At 48.3% G+C, this 25066-nt stretch overlaps 1 protein-coding gene across 1 annotated transcript; it reads left to right on the top strand.

The window, feature by feature from the left end:
• Positions 1–1623: 1623 nt before the first annotated feature.
• KLF4 (KLF transcription factor 4) lies at positions 1624–6156 on the top strand. Its single transcript, XM_065663173.1, has 5 exons — positions 1624–2048; positions 2132–2249; positions 2377–3292; positions 3375–3539; positions 5043–6156. The coding sequence occupies exons 1-5, from the start codon at positions 2044–2046 to the stop codon at positions 5216–5218; spliced, it is 1380 nt and encodes a 459-aa protein (XP_065519245.1). The 5' UTR covers positions 1624–2043; the 3' UTR covers positions 5219–6156.
• The last annotated feature ends 18910 nt before the right edge of the window (positions 6157–25066 follow it).

Genomic DNA, 25066 nt, shown 5'->3' with positions numbered 1-25066 from the left:
TTCGAGCCTTCTCTTCCTGGAACCGGCGAGGTTCTGGCATTTGTTTCAAAGGGATCACGTCACTTATCTGCTTTTGAAGCTTTCTTGTTCTCCTGTTTCTAATACGGGATGTAATTTTAGTTTTGGTCTTGGCCTTAAGCAATTCTGAGCTTGAAATACGGACCTGGAAAGTACTGTATCACTAAGAGACCCATAAATTAACATTTACACCAACAGAAAACGAAAGAAAAAGAACAGCTGGGGAGAAACTGTCTGGGGACCTGCAAGTTTCCTCATCAGGGGCTTTTCTCCCCAGACTAAAGGAGGCCGGGGGTTTAGACCTAAAACTGCTGCTGTTGGTGGTGGGTGCTGATTCCTAAAGTGGCTGTCAAACTGTCCAAGGACACATGCCCTGGACATAAGTCCTGCTGGGAACTGGTGGCCATGCCGTAAGCCCGGCCGGGAATGGAGGACATCACACATGGACCACCAGCCCGGCACCTCAGAGGAGGGACAGGGCTCCCTCCCCTGCGCACCAAGCCTTTGGGCATCCTCCAAGCGTGTCGCCAGCCTTCATCTCTCCACAACTACTCCTTCTTGTATTGGCGTCTTCTGACAAGACACGGACTTTGTGCAGAAAACAAAACCGCATTTTTTTCTAGTGCCAAAGTTATTAATAATTGACGTTTGTAACACAAAACTGGCAAAACCAGTTTGCTAAAATAAAGCCGGGCATTTTATTATTATTTTAGGGTTTAATTTAGTCATCGTGAGTTACTCAGGCTCATGTTTGCAAATTGCGCAGGGCAGTTACTTCACCCCTCTGGCCCGACCAGTTCTGGAGCGCGGCCGGCAGCGCCACGGCCCACCGGCCGGGGGTTGGGAGGTGGAGGTGGAAACCGCGACAGGGTCCGCAGCGTGGTCCCGCAAGGGGACGAAGAGTCCGGCGGGCAGCCCGGCGGGCCCCCTCGCCCGGCTCGCCATTGCCCTCTGGAGGAGCCGAGCCGCCGCTGCCCGCCCGTGCGCAGCGGCACGTTGGCCACCAACAGCCCCCCTTGCGCCGGCCGCAGGGGGCGAACGTCGGGGAACGGGAGAAAAACCCCAGAAGGGACGAAAAGAAAACGCAGGCGGGACGGGACGGGGGGGAAAGGGCGCGGGGAACGCCTCCTACGGTGCCGATGCACAGCCTGGGTGCGCTCCGCGTGGCAGGACGCCCGTGCAGGGAACGCTGCCGCGAACGGCGTGGAGGGGCGAGCGGCGGCGGAGGCCGGCCTTGCCCGGCGCGGCGCGGGGCTCCCCCCCGCGCGGGGATCCCCGGTTCTAACCAACGCACGCCCCTCGCGTCGGCACCCTGCCTGCGTCACACCGCGCGCGGTGCCGCGGGGACGAAAACGGGCGGGGCGGGGCGCGGGGACGGAGAACGCCCCTCCGGGGCGTTCTCCGTCCCCGCGCCCCGCCCCGCCCCGCCCGTTCTCGTCCCCGCGGCCCCGGCCCCCTCTGCGCACGCCCCGCGGCCGCTCGCGCGCCGCCCCCTCTCCCCCCCACGTGTCAGTTTGTTTTCGCCGTCGCCCGGCGACGGGGGGGCGGGGCGCGCGCGAGGTGAGGTTATATGAGGGGCTGCGGCGGCTCGTACCGGGCAGTGCCGAGCGGGCCGACGGCGGGTGGACGCGGCAGCGGTAGCGGCGGCGGCAGAAGAGCGTGGGCTGGCCCGGCTCCCTCCCTCCCTCCCTCCCTCCCTCCACTGGCACCACCGCGCCCTGTCCCTCCCGCCCGGCTCCCCCCATGGCCGCGGCTCCCTGGGAAGCACCTCTCGCCGCCGCCCAACCGGAGGCTCGTTGCCGGGCGGCGGCTGCCTCTCCACGGCGCCGTTAGCGCTCCGCGTCCCGCTCCCCTTCGTCTCCGATACAGCGCCGAGGAAGAGGGCTCCTGCAACACCGCCCCGGCGGCTCTCGGCCGGCTCCCCGCGGCTGGACGGCGCGTCCGTGCCGCTTCTCCTCTCTCTTCTCCTTGGCGGCGCTCGGGACGACGGCGGCGGCAGCGGCTCGGCGTGACGCCCCGGCGCCGATGCGGTGGGTTGCCGGGTACGGCCCCCGGCCCGGCTCTCCGCAGCCGCCGCTGCCGCCTGACCCCGCTGTGCTCTCCCCACCCGCAGGCAGCCCCCCGGCGAGTGCGAGATGGCGCTCAGTGGCACGCTCCTCCCTTCCATCGCCACCTTCGCGGCGGGCGCCGCGGGTCGCGAGAAGGTGGCGCGGCCCGCGGGCCCCGGCAACGTGAGTATCGGAGTCCCGGCGGCGCGGGCCGGCCGGGACGGGGTCAGGGCGGCGCGGGAGGGGGCCGGCAGACGTGGGCGCTGCGCGGTGGCGGGCCGGGTACTGAGCCGTGCCCGTCTCCTCGCAGCGGTGGCGGGAGGAGCTGTCGCAGCTGAAGCGGCCGCCGCCGGCGCTGGCGGCACGGCCCGTGGAGGCGCCGCCGTCGGAGCTGGAGGCCGCCGCAGCCTTGGGGCCCCGCCGCGACGCTGAGGAGTTTAACGAGCTGCTGGACTTCGACTTCATCCTCTCCAACTCCCTCATGCACCAGGAGCCCGCCGCCGCCGCTGTGGTGGTGGCCCCCGCCGCCGCCGCCCCGGCCCCCACCGCCAGCCCCTGTCCTGCCGGGCCCTTCGCCTACCCACTGCCCCGGCCAGAGCCTGCCGGCCTCCTCTACTGCGGCGGCGGCGGCGGCACCCGTGACGGGGCTCCTGCTGCCGGCCCTGCTGCCCCCTTCAACCTGGCTGACATCACCGACGTGTCGCCTTCGGGAGGCTTCGTGGCTGAGCTCATGCGGCCTGACCTGGACCCGGTGTACCTGCCGGCGCCCGCGGCGTTGCCGCCTCTGGGCAGTCTGCAGGGCAAGTTCGTGGTGAAGGCCGTGGGCGAGTACTCCCACCCAGGGCTCAGCCCCAAGGGTGGTCCCCCGGCTGCTGCCCCGCCACCCAGCACTGAAGGTCCCGGGGCACCCTACAACCCCCTGCCACGGATGTGCCCCAAAATCAAGCAGGAGGCTGCCCCGCCGTGCACCCTGGCCCCGCCGCCACCGCCACATGGCAGTGGCCCCCGAGGAGCCCCTCAGCATGACTTCTCCCTCAGCCGCCCACTGCCTGCCCGGACTACACCTTCACTGGGGCCTGAGGAGATGCTGAGCAGCAGAGACTCTCTCCCCACCACCACAGGGCTGAGCCACGCACCACTGCCGCTGCCCCCGGGGTACCCCTCGGCATCCGGTTATCCCACGTTTCTGCCTGAGCAGCTGCCACCTGGCACACTCCAGTACCAAGGTGAGTCTGGGTGCTTCAGCGGCAGGCACAGCCGCCTTGGCGCTGGCTGTGGTGGTGCTCACTCTTTCCTGTCCGCCTCTAGAGCTGATGCCACCGGGGAGCTGCCTGCCTGAGGAGACCAAGCCCAAGAGGGGACGCCGATCATGGCCTAGGAAAAGAACAGCCACACACACCTGCGATTATGCGGGCTGCGGCAAAACCTACACCAAGAGCTCTCATCTCAAGGCGCATCTGAGAACCCACACAGGTTAGTTACAGTGCCGGGTCAGTAGGGTGCCTCTGCCTGAAGGGTTCGAGGTGAGCACCTCAGACCTTGGCAAGGAGGTACAGAAGGAGAGCTCAAAGTAGCGAGTCCTAACTCTTCTTTGCTGGGTTTCCGGGCTTTTTTTCTACCCTTCTTGGGTCCATGAAGTCCTGTGCAGTCTTTGCTTATTGGCTCGACATTTTGCTTAATGGTTCAGAATGACTCAGATGTGGGAGTGGGTGGGTTTCTTGCCAAGGCAAAGTTTGTTGCTCCTCACTTGCTATGTGGCTAGCTAATTAGCAGGTAGTTGGAAGTTAGATGGGATTTGTTGCTCTAAGTGGAGTTGGCCCACTTCTGAGAAGGGAGCAGACTTTTCTCCGAGATACTGCTTCCTTGGCTTGTGGCTAAACGCTTTGCATGCACACCCCTCCTGTCTTGGCTTGCTCTAGTGTAAGAGACTCTGCACCTCTGCGAGCTGGTACTCCCTTTCTGAGGAAACCATGATGGGTCCCTTCTGAGCAGGGCCTTCTGCAGCAGTGTCAGGGTGCCTCTCATATGAGAGGGAACACCTCTTCCCCTGCACTAGCACAAAGAGGCAGAGTTTAATGGTTGATTGGGTTCTGTTAGAACTGGTATAAAATCTGCCAAAGTGTGTATCTGAGCCCAAGTTAAAACTTTAACCTTGCAGCTGAATGTGGTGTTGCAGTAACTGAGCTTGTGAAAGCAGGTACATCTTGTGTGTTTCATCAGTGCAAGCATTCTGTAACAGTGATTAAATAACCTGAAAATCTGCATAATTTAAATCTCTGGTTTGTGAACTTGACTCAAAACTTTCTCTGGAAGAGGAGAAAGGAAAGGGAGAAACCAGTAGTAGTGCAGTAGTTAGGCTACATCTTTAGTTAGTGGCAGTGGGTGGAAAAAATCAGTCAAGTGAACAGCAATTCCTGCCTGCTCCAAGCTGGTCAGCACCATTTCCAGTGTGCGTGGACCAGAGAGTTTCTAATTGTCAGGCAAACCTGTCTTGCCATCAACAATGGTTTTGTTATAGTGAAAACAGAAAGATAGAGTTCTTAATCAGGCTGAGCTAATGAAAACAGTTCTCAGCTGTTTTTTAATTCTCGAGACCTACAATTACCTGAATACATTGTCTGCTGAAATATTTCTGGTTCCTGTTTGGTTGTATAACATTAGCCAGCGAAAAATGCACTCTATCTGAACTTGTGTGCTCTGAAGCCTGATGTTCAAGACAAACAGTGAAAATGAGCATTTTAGTGAAGATTTCAGTGACGCAAACATGTTATAGAACCTGTACACTTTCAAACGACAGTATTACTATTAGTTTTTGTAGTTTGCTGGCAACTGCTTCAAGAATTTTCTTGCATTTTCTTTGACATCACCTATTTTCTTATCCAGGATGTGTGTTAGTGCTCCTTGAAAGAAAGGTGTTAGGAGTGGTAGCCATGAAAGAAACATAGCTGACGTGGTTTATTTTCTATTCTTTTAAAGGTGAGAAACCTTATCACTGTGACTGGGAAGGCTGCGGATGGAAGTTTGCCCGATCCGATGAACTTACTCGTCACTACAGAAAACACACAGGCCACCGCCCCTTCCAGTGCCAGCGTTGTGACAGAGCATTTTCCAGGTCCGACCACCTTGCCTTACACATGAAGAGGCACTTCTAATTGGAAGCAGTGGATCTTTCACCAACTGCCACAGAGATTCAGTATTTACAGCATAAGGACTGTCTTTCACGAGATGGGGAGAACACAGTTTAAGCACTACAGATAATCAAGGTGAAGTCTTCCAAAGAGTGGAAAGAGGGATAATTGCATACAGATGTTGCAACTTTGGTTTTGTATATGTGCATTTAAAAGAAAACCAAAAACGCTGGGGTCAGTGACTGGATCTTCTATCATTCCATTTGTAAATCCAACTTGAATTATTTCCGGACTACAAAATGCCAAGGAGTGACGGGAAGTCACGGATATCAGGGTTAAACAGACTGCGTAGTTCGGAGGGTGGGGATATTACACGGGGAAATTACATTCCCTTAATTTTCTTTCAATGCAATATTAGATGTAAATGTCATCTTGTACTTTTGCTCTTTTCCTTCTAAAAGCCATTACAATATTGGAAGGAAAAATTCAGGTACAGAATTATATTATAAAAGCCTATTTCATGGTGCTTAGTGACTGTTGGTTCTAGAGGTACCAAAAACAGGAAGCCAAAGTTCTCAAACTGCTGCATACCTGACAAGGACATATTTTTGTCTTATGATGACCAATTATGACATAAATCAGGTAAATAAACCTGGTTTATCTTTTCTTTTGTTTGTTTGTTTGTTTTTTCCTTAAGAAAATAACTTTATGCAGACAGTCTGTAATGCACTGTGGTTTCGATGTGCAATAGTTTGTACAATGGTTTATTCCCAAATATGCCTTAAGCAGAACAAATGTTTTCTATTTAGTTCTTTACTTAATAAATATGTAATATAAATTTAAGCAAACTTTATTTTGTATATTTGTAAACTACAAAGTAAAAATGAACATTTTGTTGGAATTTGTATTTTGCATATTCAAGTGGAAAGTAAGTGTTAAATAAACCTATAATATTATCTGAATAGCTACTCTTAATTTTCTTCTGTGCACGGAGATGTCCAAAGAAAGTTCATTAAGTTTGTTAGTGGCTGGGTTTCCCAAGCCAAGGGGGGATTTGGCAGCAAAGGCATGTAGTCTCAAGACTCTGAAAGATAAGATTGTATAAGTGTAGTGCTGATGTACCACATTTTTGGTGCCGAATTTTTTTTTTTTTCTGAATATTGAATTGCCACTTCTCACCTGCATGATGAAATCTTAACTTACTTTTTTTTAAGGTAACTCAGTTTGAATTATTTGTTAGAGGAAACTTACCTGTTGGGGACATGCGACTTTGCAATGTAAAAGATCACAAATTCTAGTGTTTTGTGGTTTTTTGGGGCTTTTTTATGATCTTATCAGTGTGAAAAGTTCTTGCTTTTCTTTCTTGGTAAGCTGATGTAACCACGTTTATGTTGAATGAAGGAAAATCAACCAAGTAATGTCTTGGAGAATAAACTTTTGACTGAAGGAATAAAGAGTAGATGTGTAAACTACCTTTTAACAACAACCGCTGTGGACTTCCTTTTGAAGCCTGCTGTGTCCTGGGAATTCAGTAATTTGGCAGTATCTGAAGAGCCAGAATTCCTGTAGGATCCTGATATGCATGCATTATGTGTGTGCAGGCTGACCTTGCAGAGCCTACAAACTCAAGATGCGCTGCTGAAAGGTCCTCAGCATACTGCCCTGTCACAGTTAAGTGTTGTGAGTCTGCTGCATGCCTTGGGTCCTTACTGGCAGTGTGTAGCTGTCCTTAGGGGCCTCATTGTGCTAGTTGTTTTACTGATGTGTAGCAGTAAGATGATTTCAATGTGAATACTTGATGAATAGGACCCGGTTTCTGGCTACTCTTTTTAAAAAGAGCAGAAAGAAATTACTCCTTTTCCACTGATTTAAAATGTCAGCTTCCTAGATATGTGTAACATTCAACAGAGCTGAGCATGGAAAACAAATTACAGACAAGAGCTATTCATATTTTTGCAGCAGTTAAAATGAGTGGCAATATCAACTTTTTTGTTCCCAACTGTGCCTTAGGAATCCTATTAAATTTAACGTTTTGATGTGCGCTTTGTGTGGTGGGTGAGTGATGCATTCCTTTCCAAAGTCCGTGTGTAAGTAACATAATAATGCAGAAAATACTTCTCACCCCTTATCTCCTGGGCATGGTTTGTTCAACTGAAAGCTATCTTTGTTGGTTTGGTTTATAGGTAACACAGGGAGTAGGGAATGTCTTGTTTGGTTTGCAAATAGCAAGTATTTAAAAGTAAATTAAAGTTATGAGTCATCTTCTATCTGAAGGGTTTTTTCATGTGAGAACTTTTTGCAATTAACCCAGTCATTTTTTGCCTCCTCTGTTGCCTGTGGATTCTGGATGAGAGGTGCAAGGTCAGTGTTGAAACTGGCATGAACTGTGTGCCTGAAGCATATTGTCCTGTCTCAGTAACACTGGAGCACGTTGGTAGCTGCAGGATCACCTCTGCCTGTACAGCTGCCATTCAGAGCCTTTTGAATCTGTCTATGAAAGGTCTGTATCCTAACTCATTGTAAGTACTGAAATCTGAAGATTTCATCTGAGAAACTAGTTCTGTTTGCTTTCGAGGTGTTCTGTCATTATGCAGCCTTAAGAATTTTATAAGATGCTCTTATGAAATGCTCTAGCATTTAGTAATGCATTATCTGCTTAAGCCAACTTCAGTTTCTTCTTGATGGTTTTATAGACCCTAGGTTTATAGTTGCACGAACAATGGCATTCTTGAAACAGGGCTTTGTTCTCTTCTCCCACTTGATTACTTTTTGCCCTTTTTTTCCTGATCCTAACAAAGTTGTTGTCGTGTATGACTTGCTTTTGAGACCTAAATGGGCAAAGTTGTAGCTTGGTATTTAAAAGGAAATGCTGCTGTTCCTTTAACCATTTCCAAAATGCTACTCCTATACTTTTGGGAAGGGAGCCAACGCTCAATTTTGCTGTATGGCATGCAGCCTATGAGAGGCAGTCCTTGTTCTTAAGGAGGTCCCGGGGGGGGCAGGAAAATACTGAATGAGCAGTTGCACCAGTTGTGCTCTGGTAAGCTAGGTAGAGCTAGAAACCACATGTTGTTGTGTTCAGCACCTGCTTCATTGTGTCTGTCATCCCAGACTTCAACTTAGGTGCAAGATTGTACACAGATGCAGTGGAACAACACATCTATCAAAAAGCCCATCTTGTAAAACACATGTAAAACACCAGCAGTCTTGTAAAGGTGTCTTGAAAAACAAGATTTGTTTAGCGTTACTAAAGCTTTATTCATGTGCTACTTTGCCGAGGCTGGGGCATCTAAAAGCAGGGTTTGAGGTTATTAGGGGTGGCCTCTCTGACACGGGGTGAACACCTCCAGAGCTGCCCCAGAGCACTATTTTAGCTGCTGAAGGGAAAAGCTCTCTGGCAGAGAGTTATCTCTGCAGTCAGACTACAGCCATCCTTAATCCTGCTCACCCCTAGCCCAAATCTCTCTCGAGCACACTGAACGTGAACATGGAGCTGTTTAAAACAAGATGACACATGCCTGCCTACCAAGTGCCAAGTATTCAAAAGTGCCATAGAAATAAAAATCTCAGAGCCACAGCACTTCTGTGCACTTGTCTGCTGTGCACCACAGGATGGAGGTTTGCATGCTTGAGACTTGGTTGTCGGTGATAATCAAACGCAAATGCCTGCAGCTTCCCCCTATCACATGAAGGTGTACTTGGAGGAGAGCTGCTCTTCCCGGAGGTTACCAGATCCCGCCACTCTGAAGTCAACTGCCGATCTCACACAGATTTATATTAAGCTGATAGGAATCAGTGAATTTCATTTTCCTTCTCTTTAATAAGGGGAGATCAGAGACTCCTGCGGTTAATCACCCCGAGTGCTAACGGTTCAACTGAATTAGTTTACACAGGTTTCCTATGGGAGTGTGCTAGATGTTAGAGCTAGCCTGCTTCCACTGAACTCCCTGGCAAGCACTTTAACAGCAATTGCATGCAAGAATTTCCAAATTAACCCATTTGCAAGCTGCATTCTTCCGTTGGCTCTCTAAGGCAGCAGGATAATAGGAACAGGTTGCAAATGTGAATTGGTAGACCAGCGGTTACACTGTAAGGATCTGGCAAAGGAATGGATGTGGTAGAAGTGCCGGCTGGAAGAAGGACAGCGGAGGTATGTTGAGCAAAGCTCAGATGGAAAGGAAGAGAAACACCATCACTATCACATGGTAACTCATACTTGACAGGAGAGCTCCCCAGATTAAATAGCTGTGTGTAGGCTTTATGGATGTATCTCTGGAAACCAAGCAGATCAGTATGTACATAAAAGAGGGGAAGGCCCATCATTCACCGAAATTTAATTGAGGTCACGCTGGCTTGGAGCCACAGGGTAACACACCCACATTCCCCTGTCTGCCGTACACCTGGATGACTCACGTTCCGTCTGCCCTTCACTGCTGCAGTGCCTCACGGGGGGACACTTTCATTGCTGCTGAGGGCATTGCCACCAAGTGCAGAAGTGGTCTCTGCAGCATGCGAGTGGGTGGTGGTGGTGTTTCCGCTGCCTTGTTCTCCACCTTGGCTCTATGTAGATGTCTGTTGATCTCCTTTTCACCTTTGGGTGCTTACCTATGAGCCCTCAAGGCTATAGAACTTTAATGGTGTGAAAGACAGGAAGGGAGAAAGTGGTTGGTGCTTTTATTAATGTTTATTCTGTATTTAGAACATGCATGCCCAGAGTTTTGCCGGAGACAAGTGGCCTTAGTAGCTGCTCACAAGAGGTATAGGCAGCAGGACCTTTTCCTTTCAGTGGTGGTTGCCAGACTCGTGGAGCTGTGGCTTCTTTGTAACTGAGATGACGATTTTCACATGGATTTTCCCTGGTCAACTCAGGGTCAGCCTTGTGACGTGTTTATTAACAGGAAGTTTTAGGGAACACGCCAAGCTCCTTTCACTCTGGAGCTTGGGTGAGCAGAAGGGTAATCGTGGGCTGCTATCACCGCAGCCATCTTGCTGCAACTCTGAGAAGTTTTGCATGGTTTTGCTTTGGGTACGGCACACTTGTTTATCAAGCACAAGCTAAGACTTGCTTAAATCTTGCCATTCAAGTTCTTCGCTATTAAACTTTCAGGCTTTATTCAACAAAATGATACAGCTTCCCTGTATTGGTTGGCTGAAGACCCTTAATTTTAGAAAGAGATATCCTGCAGTTACTCAGAATTACTTCCCGTGCTGCCACAGCAGTTAGAAATGGTCCGATGGGCGACACGGCATCACCAGCACACAAGGGTTTTTTTACTGGGAGCCTCCTCTCTGGTGTTCAATGCCAGTTGGTGTATGTCCTAGTGTTGATGCCTTAATGGTTGTCGGGAGCAGACTGTCAGGTCTGCTTTGTCCTCCCACCCCTAAAAAGGCATGGGGAAGGCTGGCTGATTTTGCTGGCCTCAGGTTGCCAGCCTAACTCCCCAGGCTTTTGCCGTTGGCCTCCCCAGGTCTACCGTGTGCTTCCTGCCATGTAGAAATACTGCAGAGGGCTTTGCTGTCACATACAAAATACTGTTTCTTGAGGTTCCTGTGTGAGTTTGATTTGCATATCAGGCCTCTGGGAGGGTGCCATAGCATCAGTAGCATTTGATGTCTGTATCTCAGCTGGGGTCTTTCAGCATGAGGGATATCTTGAGGAGTTGGCGTCCATCATCATTATGTTCTTCTTTCTGATAAAAATTAATATTGTACATTTAATATGTTGATAAACTACCAGGGCAACATTGGCGGCAATTACTAAGGCACATTGGAATTTACTTTCTAAGTTCTGGACGAGGTTTTGTTGTGTTTAGGCTTCAGATACACTGAGTCAATAATACGGTTGGCTATCCAAAGGGATGCATTGCTCATTGCACTGGGATTTACTAGGTTTGCCTGTCCTTTCTCAGTCCCTGCATTACACTATTTCAGCACCAGGCTCCACTCCCTGACGAGGGATGGCTGAGTTTGTTGGCCATGCAACAGATTATTATCTGTGATTCAAAATATCAAACTGCTTTCCACTGGAAAGCGAAATATTTTGCCGCTTTCAGCCTTCCTGCCTCCCCAGTAACTGTTCGTGCTCTCCTAAGCCCCAGAGAATATTATAATGCTGCTGTCACCTGTACAAGATGTTTGACTACCTTCCTTCTGTAAACACTTTCTAACCAGCTTTCTAACTTTGCTTTGACAAAGTTCCCATGTTCACAATGTAAAACTCTCTGGCAAGGCTTCATATGCAAAGAGGCCAAGTTGTTATGGTTGGGGCAACTGCGTTTCCTGTAACTCCGCTGTGGAGGAGCAAAGGAGCACAGGGCAGAGCCATGGCCAGTTCAGTGCAGCCCCTGGTATTCTGCGTCAGCCACTGGCCATAAATGTAACTGTAAGGCACAAGAAGACCTGTGATGAGCATCTCTGGGCTGATCCCACCTCTCTCTCCCTGGAAAAGTCCCTTCCGAGCCCTGATAATTACAGCTGTGTTCATGCTCAGAAGCCTGAGGAGCACAGATGCCTTTCCAACCTGTGTTTATTTTATGCTGTAGCTCTACAGATTTCACTTGCTCAATAAATATTTGATCCTCTTTGGTGCCTTCCTGAGCTTCTGGCTTCAGAGAGACCTTGTGGCGAGGAGTTCCACAGTTAATTATGAACTAGCCTAAAAATAGAGGTGGGGGAGAGGAGAAGAAAGTATTTCCTTTCTGTAGTTTCTGAGGCTGCAGCCTTCCAGATTCCTGCCGTTTCCTCTTTCCTGCATGCTGCAGAGAAGGGAAGAATCTAACCTCCTGCTCTAAATCAGCCTCAATTTTGTTGTTTACTGCCAAAGGCTGGAAAAAATCCATTTCAGTTGTATCTTTTAATGATTCTGGGAAGGGAAAGTAAGTACATATGAGCTTTTTACATATGTGCATTCTTACATATGGATGAGTTCATCTATCCTACTGTACACTGGAAGAATGCCAGGAGAATTTAGCATAATGTGATATTTCAGTCAATATTTAAATGGTGTTTTGGCTTACTGTTTCTTTAATAGCTGGAACATCTGAGAAGCCCTCACCCATCAGTGTTTTTTGTGTAAGGATGGGTGTTTCTTCACATATTATTCAAAACAGAATAAAAAAAAAAAAACCCACTTTTTAGAATTTTCTTTTGAAAAATTAATTGCATGAATCTCAGCAAGATGTAATACTTAAATGTTAAAATGTTTTCCGCCTCATGTACCCAAACATCCACATGGGTTGGAATTACTCATTACTTATTTGTACACATTTATTACTAAAGCATCCTTGATAATTGCTGGGTTTGCGTATCTGATATTATTACATGCAAAGGGAAACTGACCACAGCAGTGTTTATTGATCCAAATCTAAGTTTTCTGACATTAACTCCAACTTTTTCTTTTTGATTATGCTTTCAAAACCTTTTTTCTGCGTGTCTTTCCCTCTTCTTGTGTCCCAGGTTTTGAAGAGCGAGTGTCAAAAAACCAGTGTCCCTTTGTACTGGGTACTGAATTTCATTCCAGGTGAGAGAATTCGCTTTCTAAGGAGTGATAAAGGTGTGTCTTAGCTGTCTGGGAATCTGACTTCTTCATTAGCAAACCAAATTCAGATGGTTACAGGTAAATCCCCTTGGTAAGATGAGGTTAGTGTTTATGCTGATCTGGGGCTACGCAAATGAACCGCATAGGCAAATCCAAAGCATTATAAAAATAGGTAACACTTTGAAAAAGTTTAAGATCTGAATCTTCATGGTCCAAAACTGGAAGCCATGTGTGAATGAGGCAAAGGGGGGGGGGGGGGGGGGTATGCATGGGAGAATACAGAGCAGAAGAATGATTTAAGTATTGCCCAAACCACTGCTAAGTCAGAGGTTTTCTCTGGCTGGCTTCTCCCAGCATTTTATTTTGTGCTAAACATAAGGTGCCAGAGTTTACATTTAATAACTCTGCCAAGTTAGTCATTTAGATAAATATTGACTGTCAGTGAATGCATCCCACTAGGGAGTGCAGCAGCACAAGACAGAAATCTCTTCCTCTGCAGATGTACTTCGTATATAAGACTTGGTGTGTGGATTCCCCTCAGCCCAGGGAAGTCACTCTGCTGATTTTTCAGTCGCTCAGTGCTTGCTGCTTTGCACTGGGTGGCTGCTGAGAGCAAGGCGTCAGCAGAAAGATAAACCTCCCAGGATGAATTAGGTGATGCTGTGCTGGTGCCTTCTTTTTCATAGGCAGGACTAACAGCAAGTGCTCAGCAGGATGCTTGTGCTGCAGGCACGCAGGGCTCTGAGTGCGCTCCGCTGCTGTATGCACGGCTCCTGAGACAGAGGTGTGAAAACAGGATAGAGGCTGATAGCGGGAAAATTTGCAGACAGCCGAAATGGCTCAGCAATGCAAGAGGGAACAATAGAGTGACAGCTGTTCTGATTTCCTCCCCCCTCATATATAAAGTAATCAAAACCAGAGCTGTTCTGAGCTGGAGCAGATGATAATTCTTTTAAGTACACTAGGTCTGCTGTTGCCCCATTCCCTTCCCTTCCTTTCCCTTCCCTTCCCTTTCCTCATTCCTGCTTCCTCTTTCATCTTTTCTTTCTTTTTCTTTCTCTCTCTTCTTTCTTTTTATTTATTTTCTCTCCCCCTTCATTTATTTTCTTCATTTATTTCTTCCTCTCTTGTGTCTCTCTCTTTCCTTCTCCCTTGCCCCATGCTTAACAATGACAGCATTTAATCTTACCAGTTTATTGCAAGGGAAATTGCAATTGTGCTGTGGAGCCAAGCTAATAGTTTTGTTTGGGAGGCAGAGCTCTCACTTCATGGGCAGTGTTCATGAAGATGCAGCCCTTAGAGACCCGGGGCTGAAGAAAAATGACAAAACGCGTTACTGGACAGAGGAATTGAGATGAAGGGCTCAAAAACAAGACAAGGGGAATCAGAAATCGAGTGGCAAGGGGGCCTCACTCAGGACCTTGAAAGGTGCTCTCTATTGGATGCAATGAAAAAGCAAGCCCCACATCACAAGCCCCTGTAGGGCTTTGTCTTATTTCCTTTGTTGCGGTGAAGAAAACATCTAACATGGACAGGATTTTCAACTTGGTGTGTGTGTGAAAGTTCAATTTTTTCCTCCGCATTCAAATGACGTAAAAGTTCATGAGGTTCCCAGCACTCTGGAGCCTCATTATTTAGTATGCACAAACATGTTCTCAGGTGATGAGGATTCACAGCAGCAGCAGGAAGGAGAAACTGGAGAATGCAAATAAAGATGTGGCCACCTGAGGGCACGTAAAGATGTGCCCCTTCCTGAGGGTGACAGAAGGAGCGAGTCCAGATGAGCATTGGTTCCTGTGTCAGAAAGAGGCGGTCATGAGCTCTTCTTTCTTCAAAATGACGGGCTGTGTAAAAAACTCCAGGCTGGCTTTTTTCTTTTTGGTTACTTGGTTGATTGGTTTGGGTTTTGGTTGTCAGTTGTTTTCTTTTCCCATACTCTGTTGCAGATGTCTGGGTTTGCTCTGTGTTTTTATTTATTTATAGGCATTTCTATGGCACTCATCACCGTAGTATCTGGGCAAATCTTTCCTTTCTTGTGTCATGTAATTAAATCTATACAAAATACATATGTTCTTGGCAGAGATTAAAAAAAAAAAGTTAAGCTCTGCTTTTGGAAGGGATTTGTGCCCTGCAATTAACCACTGCTTTTGCAATGCTCTGTCTTTCCACGTACATATGAGGGGGGAAATACACAGCCTTGTTACTGCTGTATGCTCACGTACCCACTACCCTGGTATGTGGGGCCATGGCACCTTGTCCATGGGTAACAAGGGTACCAGTGGGGAAGCAGGCACTTTTGGGATGGTTGGGTTGGACACCTTACTGGGGACACTGAGACATACTTCTGCCTTCCTTGCTCATCCAGGCACCGCGTGCATGACTAGCAGTAGGATGAAAGGGCACGAGCACACGCACGTACACTAACCCTAAACAGGGAAGTACAGAGTCCCCATGAAGTTCTGTTCTAGAGGATAGGTTGCTGTTTTATTATGTTTGTGTAGCCAGGGCTCCTACAAAGGCCAGCACATCCCTTCAGCCCAGGATTCACAGGAGGAGAAGCAGCAAGTGCTGCGGAGAGGCTGGAGCTTTCCAAGGAGCCAGCAGCAGGAACCATAACTGGTTCCCCACCGTGTGTGACTCGTATCCCATCCTCTAAAGGAAGGTGATTGTTCCTTCTCCTCTGCAGTATTCCACAGTGAAATGTCCTGGTATCTAGTACAATGGTCACGGGCATCCTGCAGAGCTGATCTGAATGAGTGTAAGGACAAGCTGATGACTGGTCAAGCACAGATTTGCACTGGAAATTGGAGCAAAGGTCTGCCAGTCTCACCAGTCAGCTCTGTCTCAGTGGAACCCTGAATTTGACAGTGCTAAGGCCAGCACAGATGCCTTCCACAGCCCCAGGTGAAAGCAACTCTGCTTTTGTATAAATACACAAACAGATCCAAGCAGGCTGTGCACCAGCTAACGTGATGGTCCTGCAGATGTTCCCCGACTCAGTAGGCAACCAGCACCCTGCTGCCTGGTTTGGCTATACTTGAGGGGCCATATTCATACTCAGATGAACAGGGGGGTGGTGTTTAGAAGTAAGAGCTGGCTCTTAGAAGCTGTGCCCTTCCGCAGAGAAGTCAACCTCCCAACCAGGGCTGACTAGTGACCAGTTGCTAGCATAACTATTAGGAAGGAATTTGAAGTGGTGCAGTGGCCTGAGTCCCATAGCAGGGCCAACTGCAGCCAACATGAACACATTACACATCCTCCTGTTGGAGGAAATAAATCTGGCCGTTTCGTTTTTGAGAGCAATTTGTTTCTCCCATTCCAGAAAGAAAGGATAGCTTCACTGCTTTGGTGCTTGAAGATCATCTACAGTACAGAACCCCGGATCCTCAGAGGCAGAGTAATCGGCCACCCTCATAACTGCACATACCTTATAGCATCCTCATTCTCCAGGACATCCAACACCATTAGTCACTTGTGAAAACCTTTGGTTGTGTTTGTGTTCCTCCTCTCTTTCTGTTTTTGGCAGACACATCTATAACCCAAGGTTGGTTCATCACCCTTCAGGTACTGCTCACGTGTTTTATTACCTGGCTGAATCAGGCCCTACAGAGACACAACTGTCCCTGGTTTCTAAAGACCACGTGAGCAGGACTGGGCTTGTTTGAAGCTCCAGCAACAAACAAGAAAGAGTTTTTGCCTTTCTCCTAGGTGGGAAAACCCTTATGCTGATTTTCAGGAATGAATAACCACAATGCTAATTGAATGCTGAGAATAACCATGTTTCCAGACGTTAGAGATGTTGGGTGGTGTGTTGTTGAGTGGTTTTTTTTCCTTTCTTTTTTAATGCTAGTGTTTTATATAAGGCAAACAAGATGAAGTATTGCTGTTAGAACATGAAAGAAGGCATTAATAGGAGGCACAACTTTCTGGTACTTGGAGGCTGGATGAAAGCCTTTTAGCAAACATTAACGGACCAGGCAGCATTCACATCTGTCTAGCTCAGAAATACAGAGATATCCCAGAAGCGTTAAGTGGGTTTTAGCGTAGGTGCGGGCTTCGCCCTCGAAGCATTTTGCTGCTGATGGAAGGTGATGGAGCCGGAGAGCACAGGGGGCATGCGGCCGAGCAGTACTAGAGCCGCGCCAGCGGATGGGCTATGGAGCCGTGATTAATTGTTTTGCAGTGCCACCGTGAGGAGTGCCGGCTCGGCTGGGCGCGCACCGGCAGGTGCGGGTAGCAGCAGCCGCAAGCCGGGAGCCGCCGGAGGATAGCAGCAGGCGACACCTCAACCCCAGCGCGGCGGCTGCGGGTGCCGCGGGCAGCTGCGGGAGCTCCGGCAGCTGCTGTGCGCGCCGGCGGGGCAGACCGCGTCCTTCCGCGGCAGCCAAGCCCGGGTGCGGCGTGCAGCCCGCGGTGTCTCCGGGACAGGCCTGGCCTGGCTCCGCTCGTCCCGCTGCAGCGCCGCGGGGATGACTCGTCCTGGGCTAAGTTCGCTCTCCCGTCCTGCCTGCTCAGCACCACGGCCAGACACGAGCTCGAGTGGGCAAAGCGTTTTACGAGGATCTGCACCTTTCCTCTTGCTGCGTCAAACAGCCACCCCCAGCTGACCGCAGTTTGCTGGAGGGGGAGAGCTTTGTCGGGAGTTCAGGCTGGCAGCATCGTTTTAGGCTGGAATCAATCTAAATAAATACATCAGTGCACAGAACTGGCTGCATGGTGCAGCTGGTGCTGGAGGGATTCTCTGAGCAATCCCAGCACAGCCCTGCATTCCAGCTTTAGAAAGAAAATCAATACAGCAACTGTATTCTTCCAGCTACATAGGACCATGCCATGCCATGGTTCTTGGCTTTTAGCTGTACGCTTCACTGGTACATAAAAACACTCAAGACAGTGCAATGATGCACATCACATAACACAATCCTACAGAACCATGCATTTAGGTTTCCTTGTGTGTAACTTAACTGTCACTCCGAGGATGAAATAAAAGCTGTATTTTTCATGTTGCACTCCAGTGCTATCCAAAACAAGTGACAGGCTTACGGTCTCATTCAGGGGTATCTGGTGTATGTCCGACAATGTTCTGGGAGGAAGCATGCAGTGAGTTAAAAACTGGTTAAGGCAGTAGTTTGTGACGCTGGAGACCTGGCGTCAATTCCCAGCTCTGCCACAGACTCCCAGTGTGACCTGAGGCAAGCTATTTCCCTCCCAAAACACTTTCATTGTCAGAGAAGGCAAAATCCGACTTCATGTGAGTTTTGCCTTTGACTCGATGGAGCCAGCTCTCACCCACGCATTTCAGAGCTCAGAAATTAAATACAGGCTTAAGCACCTTGCTGAATTAGTGCCAGAGCTTCCCTGCATTTCAGCTTCCTACACCTAGAAGAGGAATAAAAATCACTTCCCTATTCCCGCTCACTTTGCATGCTTAGGCTGAAGCCTGTTTGGTGTAGGACTGAGTGTAATTACTGGGACCGTGCTTATGCGCTGGCCTGTTCCTCTGATAAACAGCAGCTCAAGTGAGAACCTGACTTGTCAGAGACCTCACATTTGGCTGCCTTCATCTGCTTTCACATGCTGCTGTATCTTACCAGCCTCTTCAAGCTGACAGGGGATTTCTTCACGGCTGGCAGATAACTGGGAATTACTCATTCGCAACCTATGTTAATAGAGAAAACTCAGTGTCTCTGCTTAGACAAATGGTTAGGTTTCTAGTAAGGGGCTCCCTCATTTGTAACTCTTCACCTTTTCATGGCGTGGTGTGTTGTGACAGTACACAGCTAAGTTTATATAACTGGCACCTCAGAGTGCTCCCCTAAACAGGATATTCCTGTTGGCGAAGGACTGTGCATTTGCTTAAACCAACAGTTGTAAGTTCCAGCAGCCCTTGACGGGTGCAAACAAGGAACCACACTGATAGCTGAGGGGAGGAGGGATTGCTACGCTTAACAAGAAATAGACTTTGGCATTTACATGCATATCGCGGATACACTCTACAAGGTAAACAAATACGGCATAAAAGCATAGTTGACTATTCAAATGACCTGATTGTTCCCATTATGATGATGTCTCCTGGCATGTATTTAATAACACACTAATTGACTTTGCATGCATCAGGAAGAAAACTTTTCACTATCTGTTTCGGGATGGTTTCTGATGACATTTTCTTTCAAGTTTTATTTATTGATTTATTAAGGGGGACTGTTTGAAATGAAAATTTATCTTGGCTCTTGCTGATGTGCCAGGGTGCTGTGGCCAGTCCTGATGTTCACAGGGCACAGGCAGTGTGGCCAGGCCTCCTCAGGCTGCTGTGAGCAGTGCTAGATCCAAGTCAGGCATCCGCCGGTCCCTCCTTCTGGTCCAGGTTCACGTCAGGTCCAGGTCATCCTCTTGCCCCAACAGTTGCTGTGCCGGCGATGGTTCAGCTCAGCCAGGCACACAGCAGAGTCTTGTGAGCTGCCTCCACTTATAACTTGAACATGCAAAGCAGTTACCAAAGCCAGCCCCGGTGAGACTTGGGTTATTTAAGCCTCAGGTACATATGCATGGCTCCAACCTGACGGTTACAGCCAACATTAAGCTGACAAGGCCCTCCAGGACATTTAGCGAACTACTCACCCTCTGCACTAGGTTTTTGATTTCAGCATTAAATACGTCAACCAGTTTGTTTAGCAGTTCTGAAGAGGCAGTTTAAAAAGTCCACAGGGGAAGCAGAAGGCAAGCAGGCCATTCAGTTCAGCAGCTCTCTATGCTGAGGACACACATTAGAACAGCAAACGAGATTTTTAGACATCTGACTGATAAAATGGTTATTAATGCTTCTCTAGTTGTAAGAATAAGTTTGTTCTGGTCATACAGCAGCAGTTGGCAAGCTGAATCATAACCAGCAAGATAAACACTCGTGGTAAAATAACCTTTGCTCCCATATTCGAGCTAAGTGGGTAAAATGAATCTAATCAGTCAATTTATTTTATTCTTATTGCATCTACAAAACTTCTGGGAACTCGCATAAGATTTCCCCGTGTACTAGCTGTTTCATGTGGCCTGAGGGTTATCTTCATGGAATAGGTCAGACCTGTAGATGATGTCCAAAGGTTTAAGCAGGATGGTGCCTGTTGACTGTGGGGTGATAAAGAGGCCAGGGATGTGCTCCTGCTCCTGCGTAGCTGCAGCGGCCAGCTAGCCAGGACAGGGACCACTGCAGTGTGGCACCAAAGGAAAACAGTAAACAGCCTTCTCCTGCCCTGGTGAATTGCTACATGAACTGCCTCCTGGAGGTGCAGAGCTCAACATTTCATCAGCTGGTACTCAGGCATGCCCGCAGCTCCCTTCCCCCACATTCTATATGTAATCATGCTGGCAAAGCCTGGTAACATGGTAATTCAGAACTGGATGTCAGAGGTGCTGAAAACTGTCTTTTGGATAGTACTTGGAGGGAGGCAAGCTCAGTTTTAGGCCCAATGTACTCGGATGAGCATGCAAAAAGTTCAGCCCTGGCTCATAAGACCTGGGGATGTGGTGGTAACTAGCTTTTTAGAAGCAGACCAAAGGACTTGCAGCCTCTGGAGGCATAACCCATCTTTATCCTAAATCAAAGATGCTGCTTAGGAGTGGAAAGGTTTCAGGTATCTGCCAAAATGACCCCCAGTGCCCAGGGCTGTCCTCTGGGCTGAAGAGGTGTCAGAACACCAGCAGTGTTGCCAGTTGCAGCTGGGACCAAGCACAGACCTCACGCTGCTGCTCCTCTCCTGCCGCACCACTATGCACCTGGAAGAACGTTTAACATAGGGGAAAATGCATTTAGAAAGCAAGCAGGAGAGAAAAAAGATGTGGGGGAAGGAGTTAAAAGTCTGACAGTGTCTAAGAATTGTCATCTGAAGCCTTCCCAAGTCACTGCAGCCGGTTTTAAAAGGTGCTGTACACTTGCATTTTTGGAAGTCCAGCTCCAACTGCTTAAGTGGCAACAACAGTGCATGGTCAGTGGGTCCTTGATTTTGTCTGGGCTCGAAGGGACTGCCATCACATACATAACCACCAGACGTTTCAAAGCCTTTGAAAACATTTTGTTTAATTTAACATTTTAGCGCTAGGAATGGGCTAAGGTTTAGGTGTGGTGGTTTCACATAGTTTTGGAACCTGTTTATCCATCTTTTATTAAGACACTTGAGAAGACAGCTCGAAATACTTCAGTGACTTCAGTGATGCTGTAATTTCTGCTTCTTTGTTTTCTGAATATGATTAAGTTAAATTCCTGTCTCCATCTTAAGGTGCTTCCTGAAGAGACACTGAGAGGCCAGTATCACAAGGCTTTGTTTGGCTTGGTTTTTTTTTTTTCCAGAACACTGGCTAAGCTCGTAAGCAAAGACATGAAAGCCTGTTTTATACCTTAGATTTACCCTAACAACCTACCTTCCTGCTAAGTTTTGTGTTTTGTCGTCTTTTATTTAAGATGACAAGTGGATAATTGTTAATAAAGTCTATCATGTCCTCACAATGTTTGCTGTCCTTTCACAAAGTGACATACTTTAATGGTGGGAAATTAGCAGTGAAAATATCACTCCACCTGGCAAACTTACAGCATGCATCTCATCACATGGAAAGGGTTTCTCAAAATGTCTTTGGCCACAGCTGCCACAACTGAAGCATCCTGGGGGACTTCAGCATTAAGATGCTTGGTTTTTTGCCCTGCCCTGCTGCTTCTTCCAAAAATCAAAATGCAAGTAACAGCAGCACAGCTTTATTGACCATCATGGTTTCCACAGAACCATGTGCTTTGAAGAGATGCTGCTGTCACCATGCTTCTAACCAGCTATTGTTAATATGGACCATGTGAGAGGCCTGTTAGTAAAGCATAAGGAGTAACTTCACATGCTGTGAAACACGGGGAAAGTTTAAAGAAAATTCTGTGCATATGAAGAAGCAGAACTCAGATCTGGAAAAAGTATTGCTCTATTAAGTAATTTTTCTTCCAGTATTAGCATAGAACATGAGTATCCAGGTGTTCATCAACTGTGGAGCCCATGCTGCTGCCCACATCACAGCTCTGGTCTTGTTTGTGGCTTCATGACTAGTTACGGACACAAACCACTGAGCAGGTATTTAAGAGCTTAAGCTGTCTTGTGCCTCATTGTTTTACTAAGTTATCCCATGTCAGCTGATGTGTGGATACTGCCTCATGCCATACACATCACAAGCTGTTTTTCATAACATAGTAAATGGCCTTCAAGTGTCACTTGAAAGCCAAGTTTAAGTACTGACCTTTGATTCCCTAAGCCCTTTGGTTCCTCACTGACCTGTACATTTGCCATTAAAGTCTCCTTCATTTTTTCCTTTCTTCCTTCCCCCCCCCCCCCCCCGACAAACTTGCATGGGATACGCTAAAGGCACAAGGCAGTTTGCAGAACTTAGAGCTGCACGTTGCTGCGTCTTGGCTGGTGGGATACTACTGGATCCAGCAGAGATTTTTCTGAACAAGACCTGGCACTTGTAAATGCAGAATGAAGTGATGCTTTTCCAGTTCGCTTCACAAAACACAGTGTTTCTGTCCCTACATGGGTCCCCATAATGAGAATAGCACAGATGGTCTAAATACCTTTGCACCACAACTTTGTCTTTCAGTTCCCTGTACCTAAGATGTGGGCAGGTGCAAGCAGGAGGATCTTCTTTTCTATATCACTCCTTGGAGCAACAAACCGGGGCAGTGTCCTATGCGTCTTTATCAAAGGGATAAACGAGTTAACACCCTGTGGAAGGAGCCCTCAGCACTCCACCGCAGAGGTCCTTCTTCACTGAGATGAACACCGAAGAGATAGTTTTCATCTCGCCAAGACGGTCCAGATTGACTTGTGCATGGGCTTCCCTCTGCTGCCTTCCTTTCCTCTCACCCGCCCTGCTCTTCCTCGTCCCTAGCGCAGTCAGGCACTTCTCGCCGCCGTTTGGAGAGCTGCAAGCTTTGAGCGGAGAACACTGCCACCTTCAGGGGGTCGGTGGTAGAGCATCTCGAAATGCGGGAGCTGTTTCCAAGCCTGACTGCAAGAGCTGAGATCCCAAGGCTGCTGCTAATTCTCCTTCTGTGGCCAAGTGACTTTAGTTAGTCCTATGCCAACTGCAGCAGATATTTCCTGATTATTCTATCTTTGTGTTAACATGCACTACCAGATATAATTTAGGGATTTTTTTAAATATTTTTTTTTATTTTTTTTTAAATTACTTCATTGCCTGTAAATGCATTAGTTCAATTAATTCGGTTTAAGGGGTCTGAGCTTTCCACAGGGCACTTACTTAGAGCTAATCCTTAAAGAAGCCTAAATTAAAATAGCCCGGCAGAAATTTCACCCCAGCAAAGTCAGATTCCTCTTTGCAGAACTCAGTTTTCAATGTGAACATTCGTGTTCTGTCCAGCTATTTGTTACTTGGTGGCAGTGGTAAACTGTTGCCTGCACGGCAGTGCTTTTGCACCAGGAGGTGCTGGTCCATCATTTTTCCTGTAAGAGAGGCAGTCTGACTTAGTGGAGTATCATTTTACATGCTTTTTATTAGGGTTAGCACAATAATTAAAGAGAGAAAGCCGTAGACAATGTTACATTCCTTCAGATACTGGCAGTCCTGAGTCAGGCAGCATCTAATGATCCAACCCATGTGGGCAGATCCAGAAGGGTTATCCCATTTTGGTTCTTTGATATGTTATAGAATATTCTGACAAAAGCTCGCTCTCTCCATTGTTCCTACCGTCAGATATAGAGGGTGTTCAAATGGGATATTGCTGCCCTTTTAGATAGAGGCAAGGCCATGCAGATAGTATAAGTCAGTACAGTGTGGGAGCTCCCAGCAGACTCCCCATCACGGCGTGCAGGAGGACCGCCGTGTGGCGGGGCGATGCCCACGGCGCAGCAGAGCTTGAAGGTCGCGCTGGACCTGCAGATGCACACAGCCCAGCGCAGGCCTGTGCATCCTCCAAACCACTGCTGCGTGCGTCCCTAACACCTCTGTGCACCGTGGTCTCAGGGTCAGTCGTACAGGAGGTAACACTAAAGTTTTGTATTGCATTACACTGCAATATCGCATATTGGGGCTTCTAAGGCAGCGACTGCGAAGAAGCCTCAGCCACACGTTGTCACAATTGCAAGGGAGGGTAATCAGGAGAGCACATCCAAATTTTGTGTTTTCTTGTTGGCTTAGCTACAACACAGCCTCAGTGACAAGAGAGCTGCTAGGCTGACACATCTGCTGTGGAGGCAGAGTCACAGGGGGGTTAACTCACCCCCTGCTTAGGAACCTCCTCCCAGTTTGAAGGCAAAATTCACCTTGCCAGCAGAGCGAGATAACCTGTTGATGGGGTACCAACAGGTGCTGGAAAGTAGGAGCGGCTTAGGCACCCACAGCTGGCACTGAAGCAGCAACCCAGCTGGAAACGTGTCTATTTCAGAGCATGCCTTGCTGTTCCAGGAACACAGACCTGCCGGCCAAGAAAGGATGTACTGTCAGCATCATCCAAAAACACTTCTATAAAAGAGCTGTTAGGCTAATGCATAATATGCCCTAGAGCAGAGGTCTTGCACCAAATGACTGCCTCCAGCCTGCTGCTGCAGAGATTTCCTTCAGAAAACCACAGGAGGGCTGTTAATCACAGTAAATCGGTGTTAAGTCCGCTGGCTGCAGTGGAGCGGATCCAGCTTGCTTTTGGCGCTGCAGATGCCAGGAGGGGCGGCCTGTTTTGAATGCTGCTGTGTGTGCATAATTGGACACGCCTGATCTGGGCCAGGCACACCAGGACCCTGGTGAGGTTTGCAAATGCACTTGGCAAAAAGCATGCCAGGAAGAGCTGCTGAGCCTAAACATCCTGGAAGTTTCACTTCTGCTGGGAAAGCCTTCTCTGGCATGTGAACAGCCACTGGGCCAGTCACAGTCGGAGTGAGGTGGGTGGCAAAAAGCAGCAAATTCAGTGCTTGCTCCTTGCAAGATGCTTCAAGAAGATCAGGCAAATAAAATTCAAACATCGCGTACCGTTCAAATAAACAGCTTCTGTATTCTGGTGCAAGGAATAAATGTCCATTAACCTAGAGATAACCTTAGGTGTGGAGAGATAACATCATTTTCTTAGCTGTTGGACAAGACAGTCTGATACTTCGCATTACTGGTATGACTAGCTGAGATTGGGGTAACAATCCGAGAGGGAAACTTCTAAGAACCCACTGTCTTTCAGCTTCCCAGCCCTGCTTGTTCTAGAAAGGCAAAAACTAACTGTGCAGCAGTGACTTACCCTTGTAATTTCTCACTTAAGTGTAAGCTGGATTTTGCTTTGAATGATAAGAAGAATATTCACACCTCGTAAGAGTGAA

The sequence above is a fragment of the Lathamus discolor genome, chromosome Z (genome assembly GCF_037157495.1).
Source record: "Lathamus discolor isolate bLatDis1 chromosome Z, bLatDis1.hap1, whole genome shotgun sequence".
In the NCBI taxonomy this organism is placed as follows: domain Eukaryota; kingdom Metazoa; phylum Chordata; class Aves; order Psittaciformes; family Psittacidae; genus Lathamus; species Lathamus discolor.
This window is presented reverse-complemented; position numbering and strand designations above follow the sequence as displayed.

Excerpts from the sequence above, each read along its gene's own strand:
- KLF4 (XM_065663173.1), top strand. Across the intron at positions 2,250-2,376 it reads GGCCCGCGGGCCCCGGCAAC|CGGTGGCGGGAGGAGCTGTC; the intron begins GTGAGTATCGGA and ends GTCTCCTCGCAG. Across the intron at positions 3,540-5,042 it reads GCATCTGAGAACCCACACAG|GTGAGAAACCTTATCACTGT; the intron begins GTTAGTTACAGT and ends ATTCTTTTAAAG.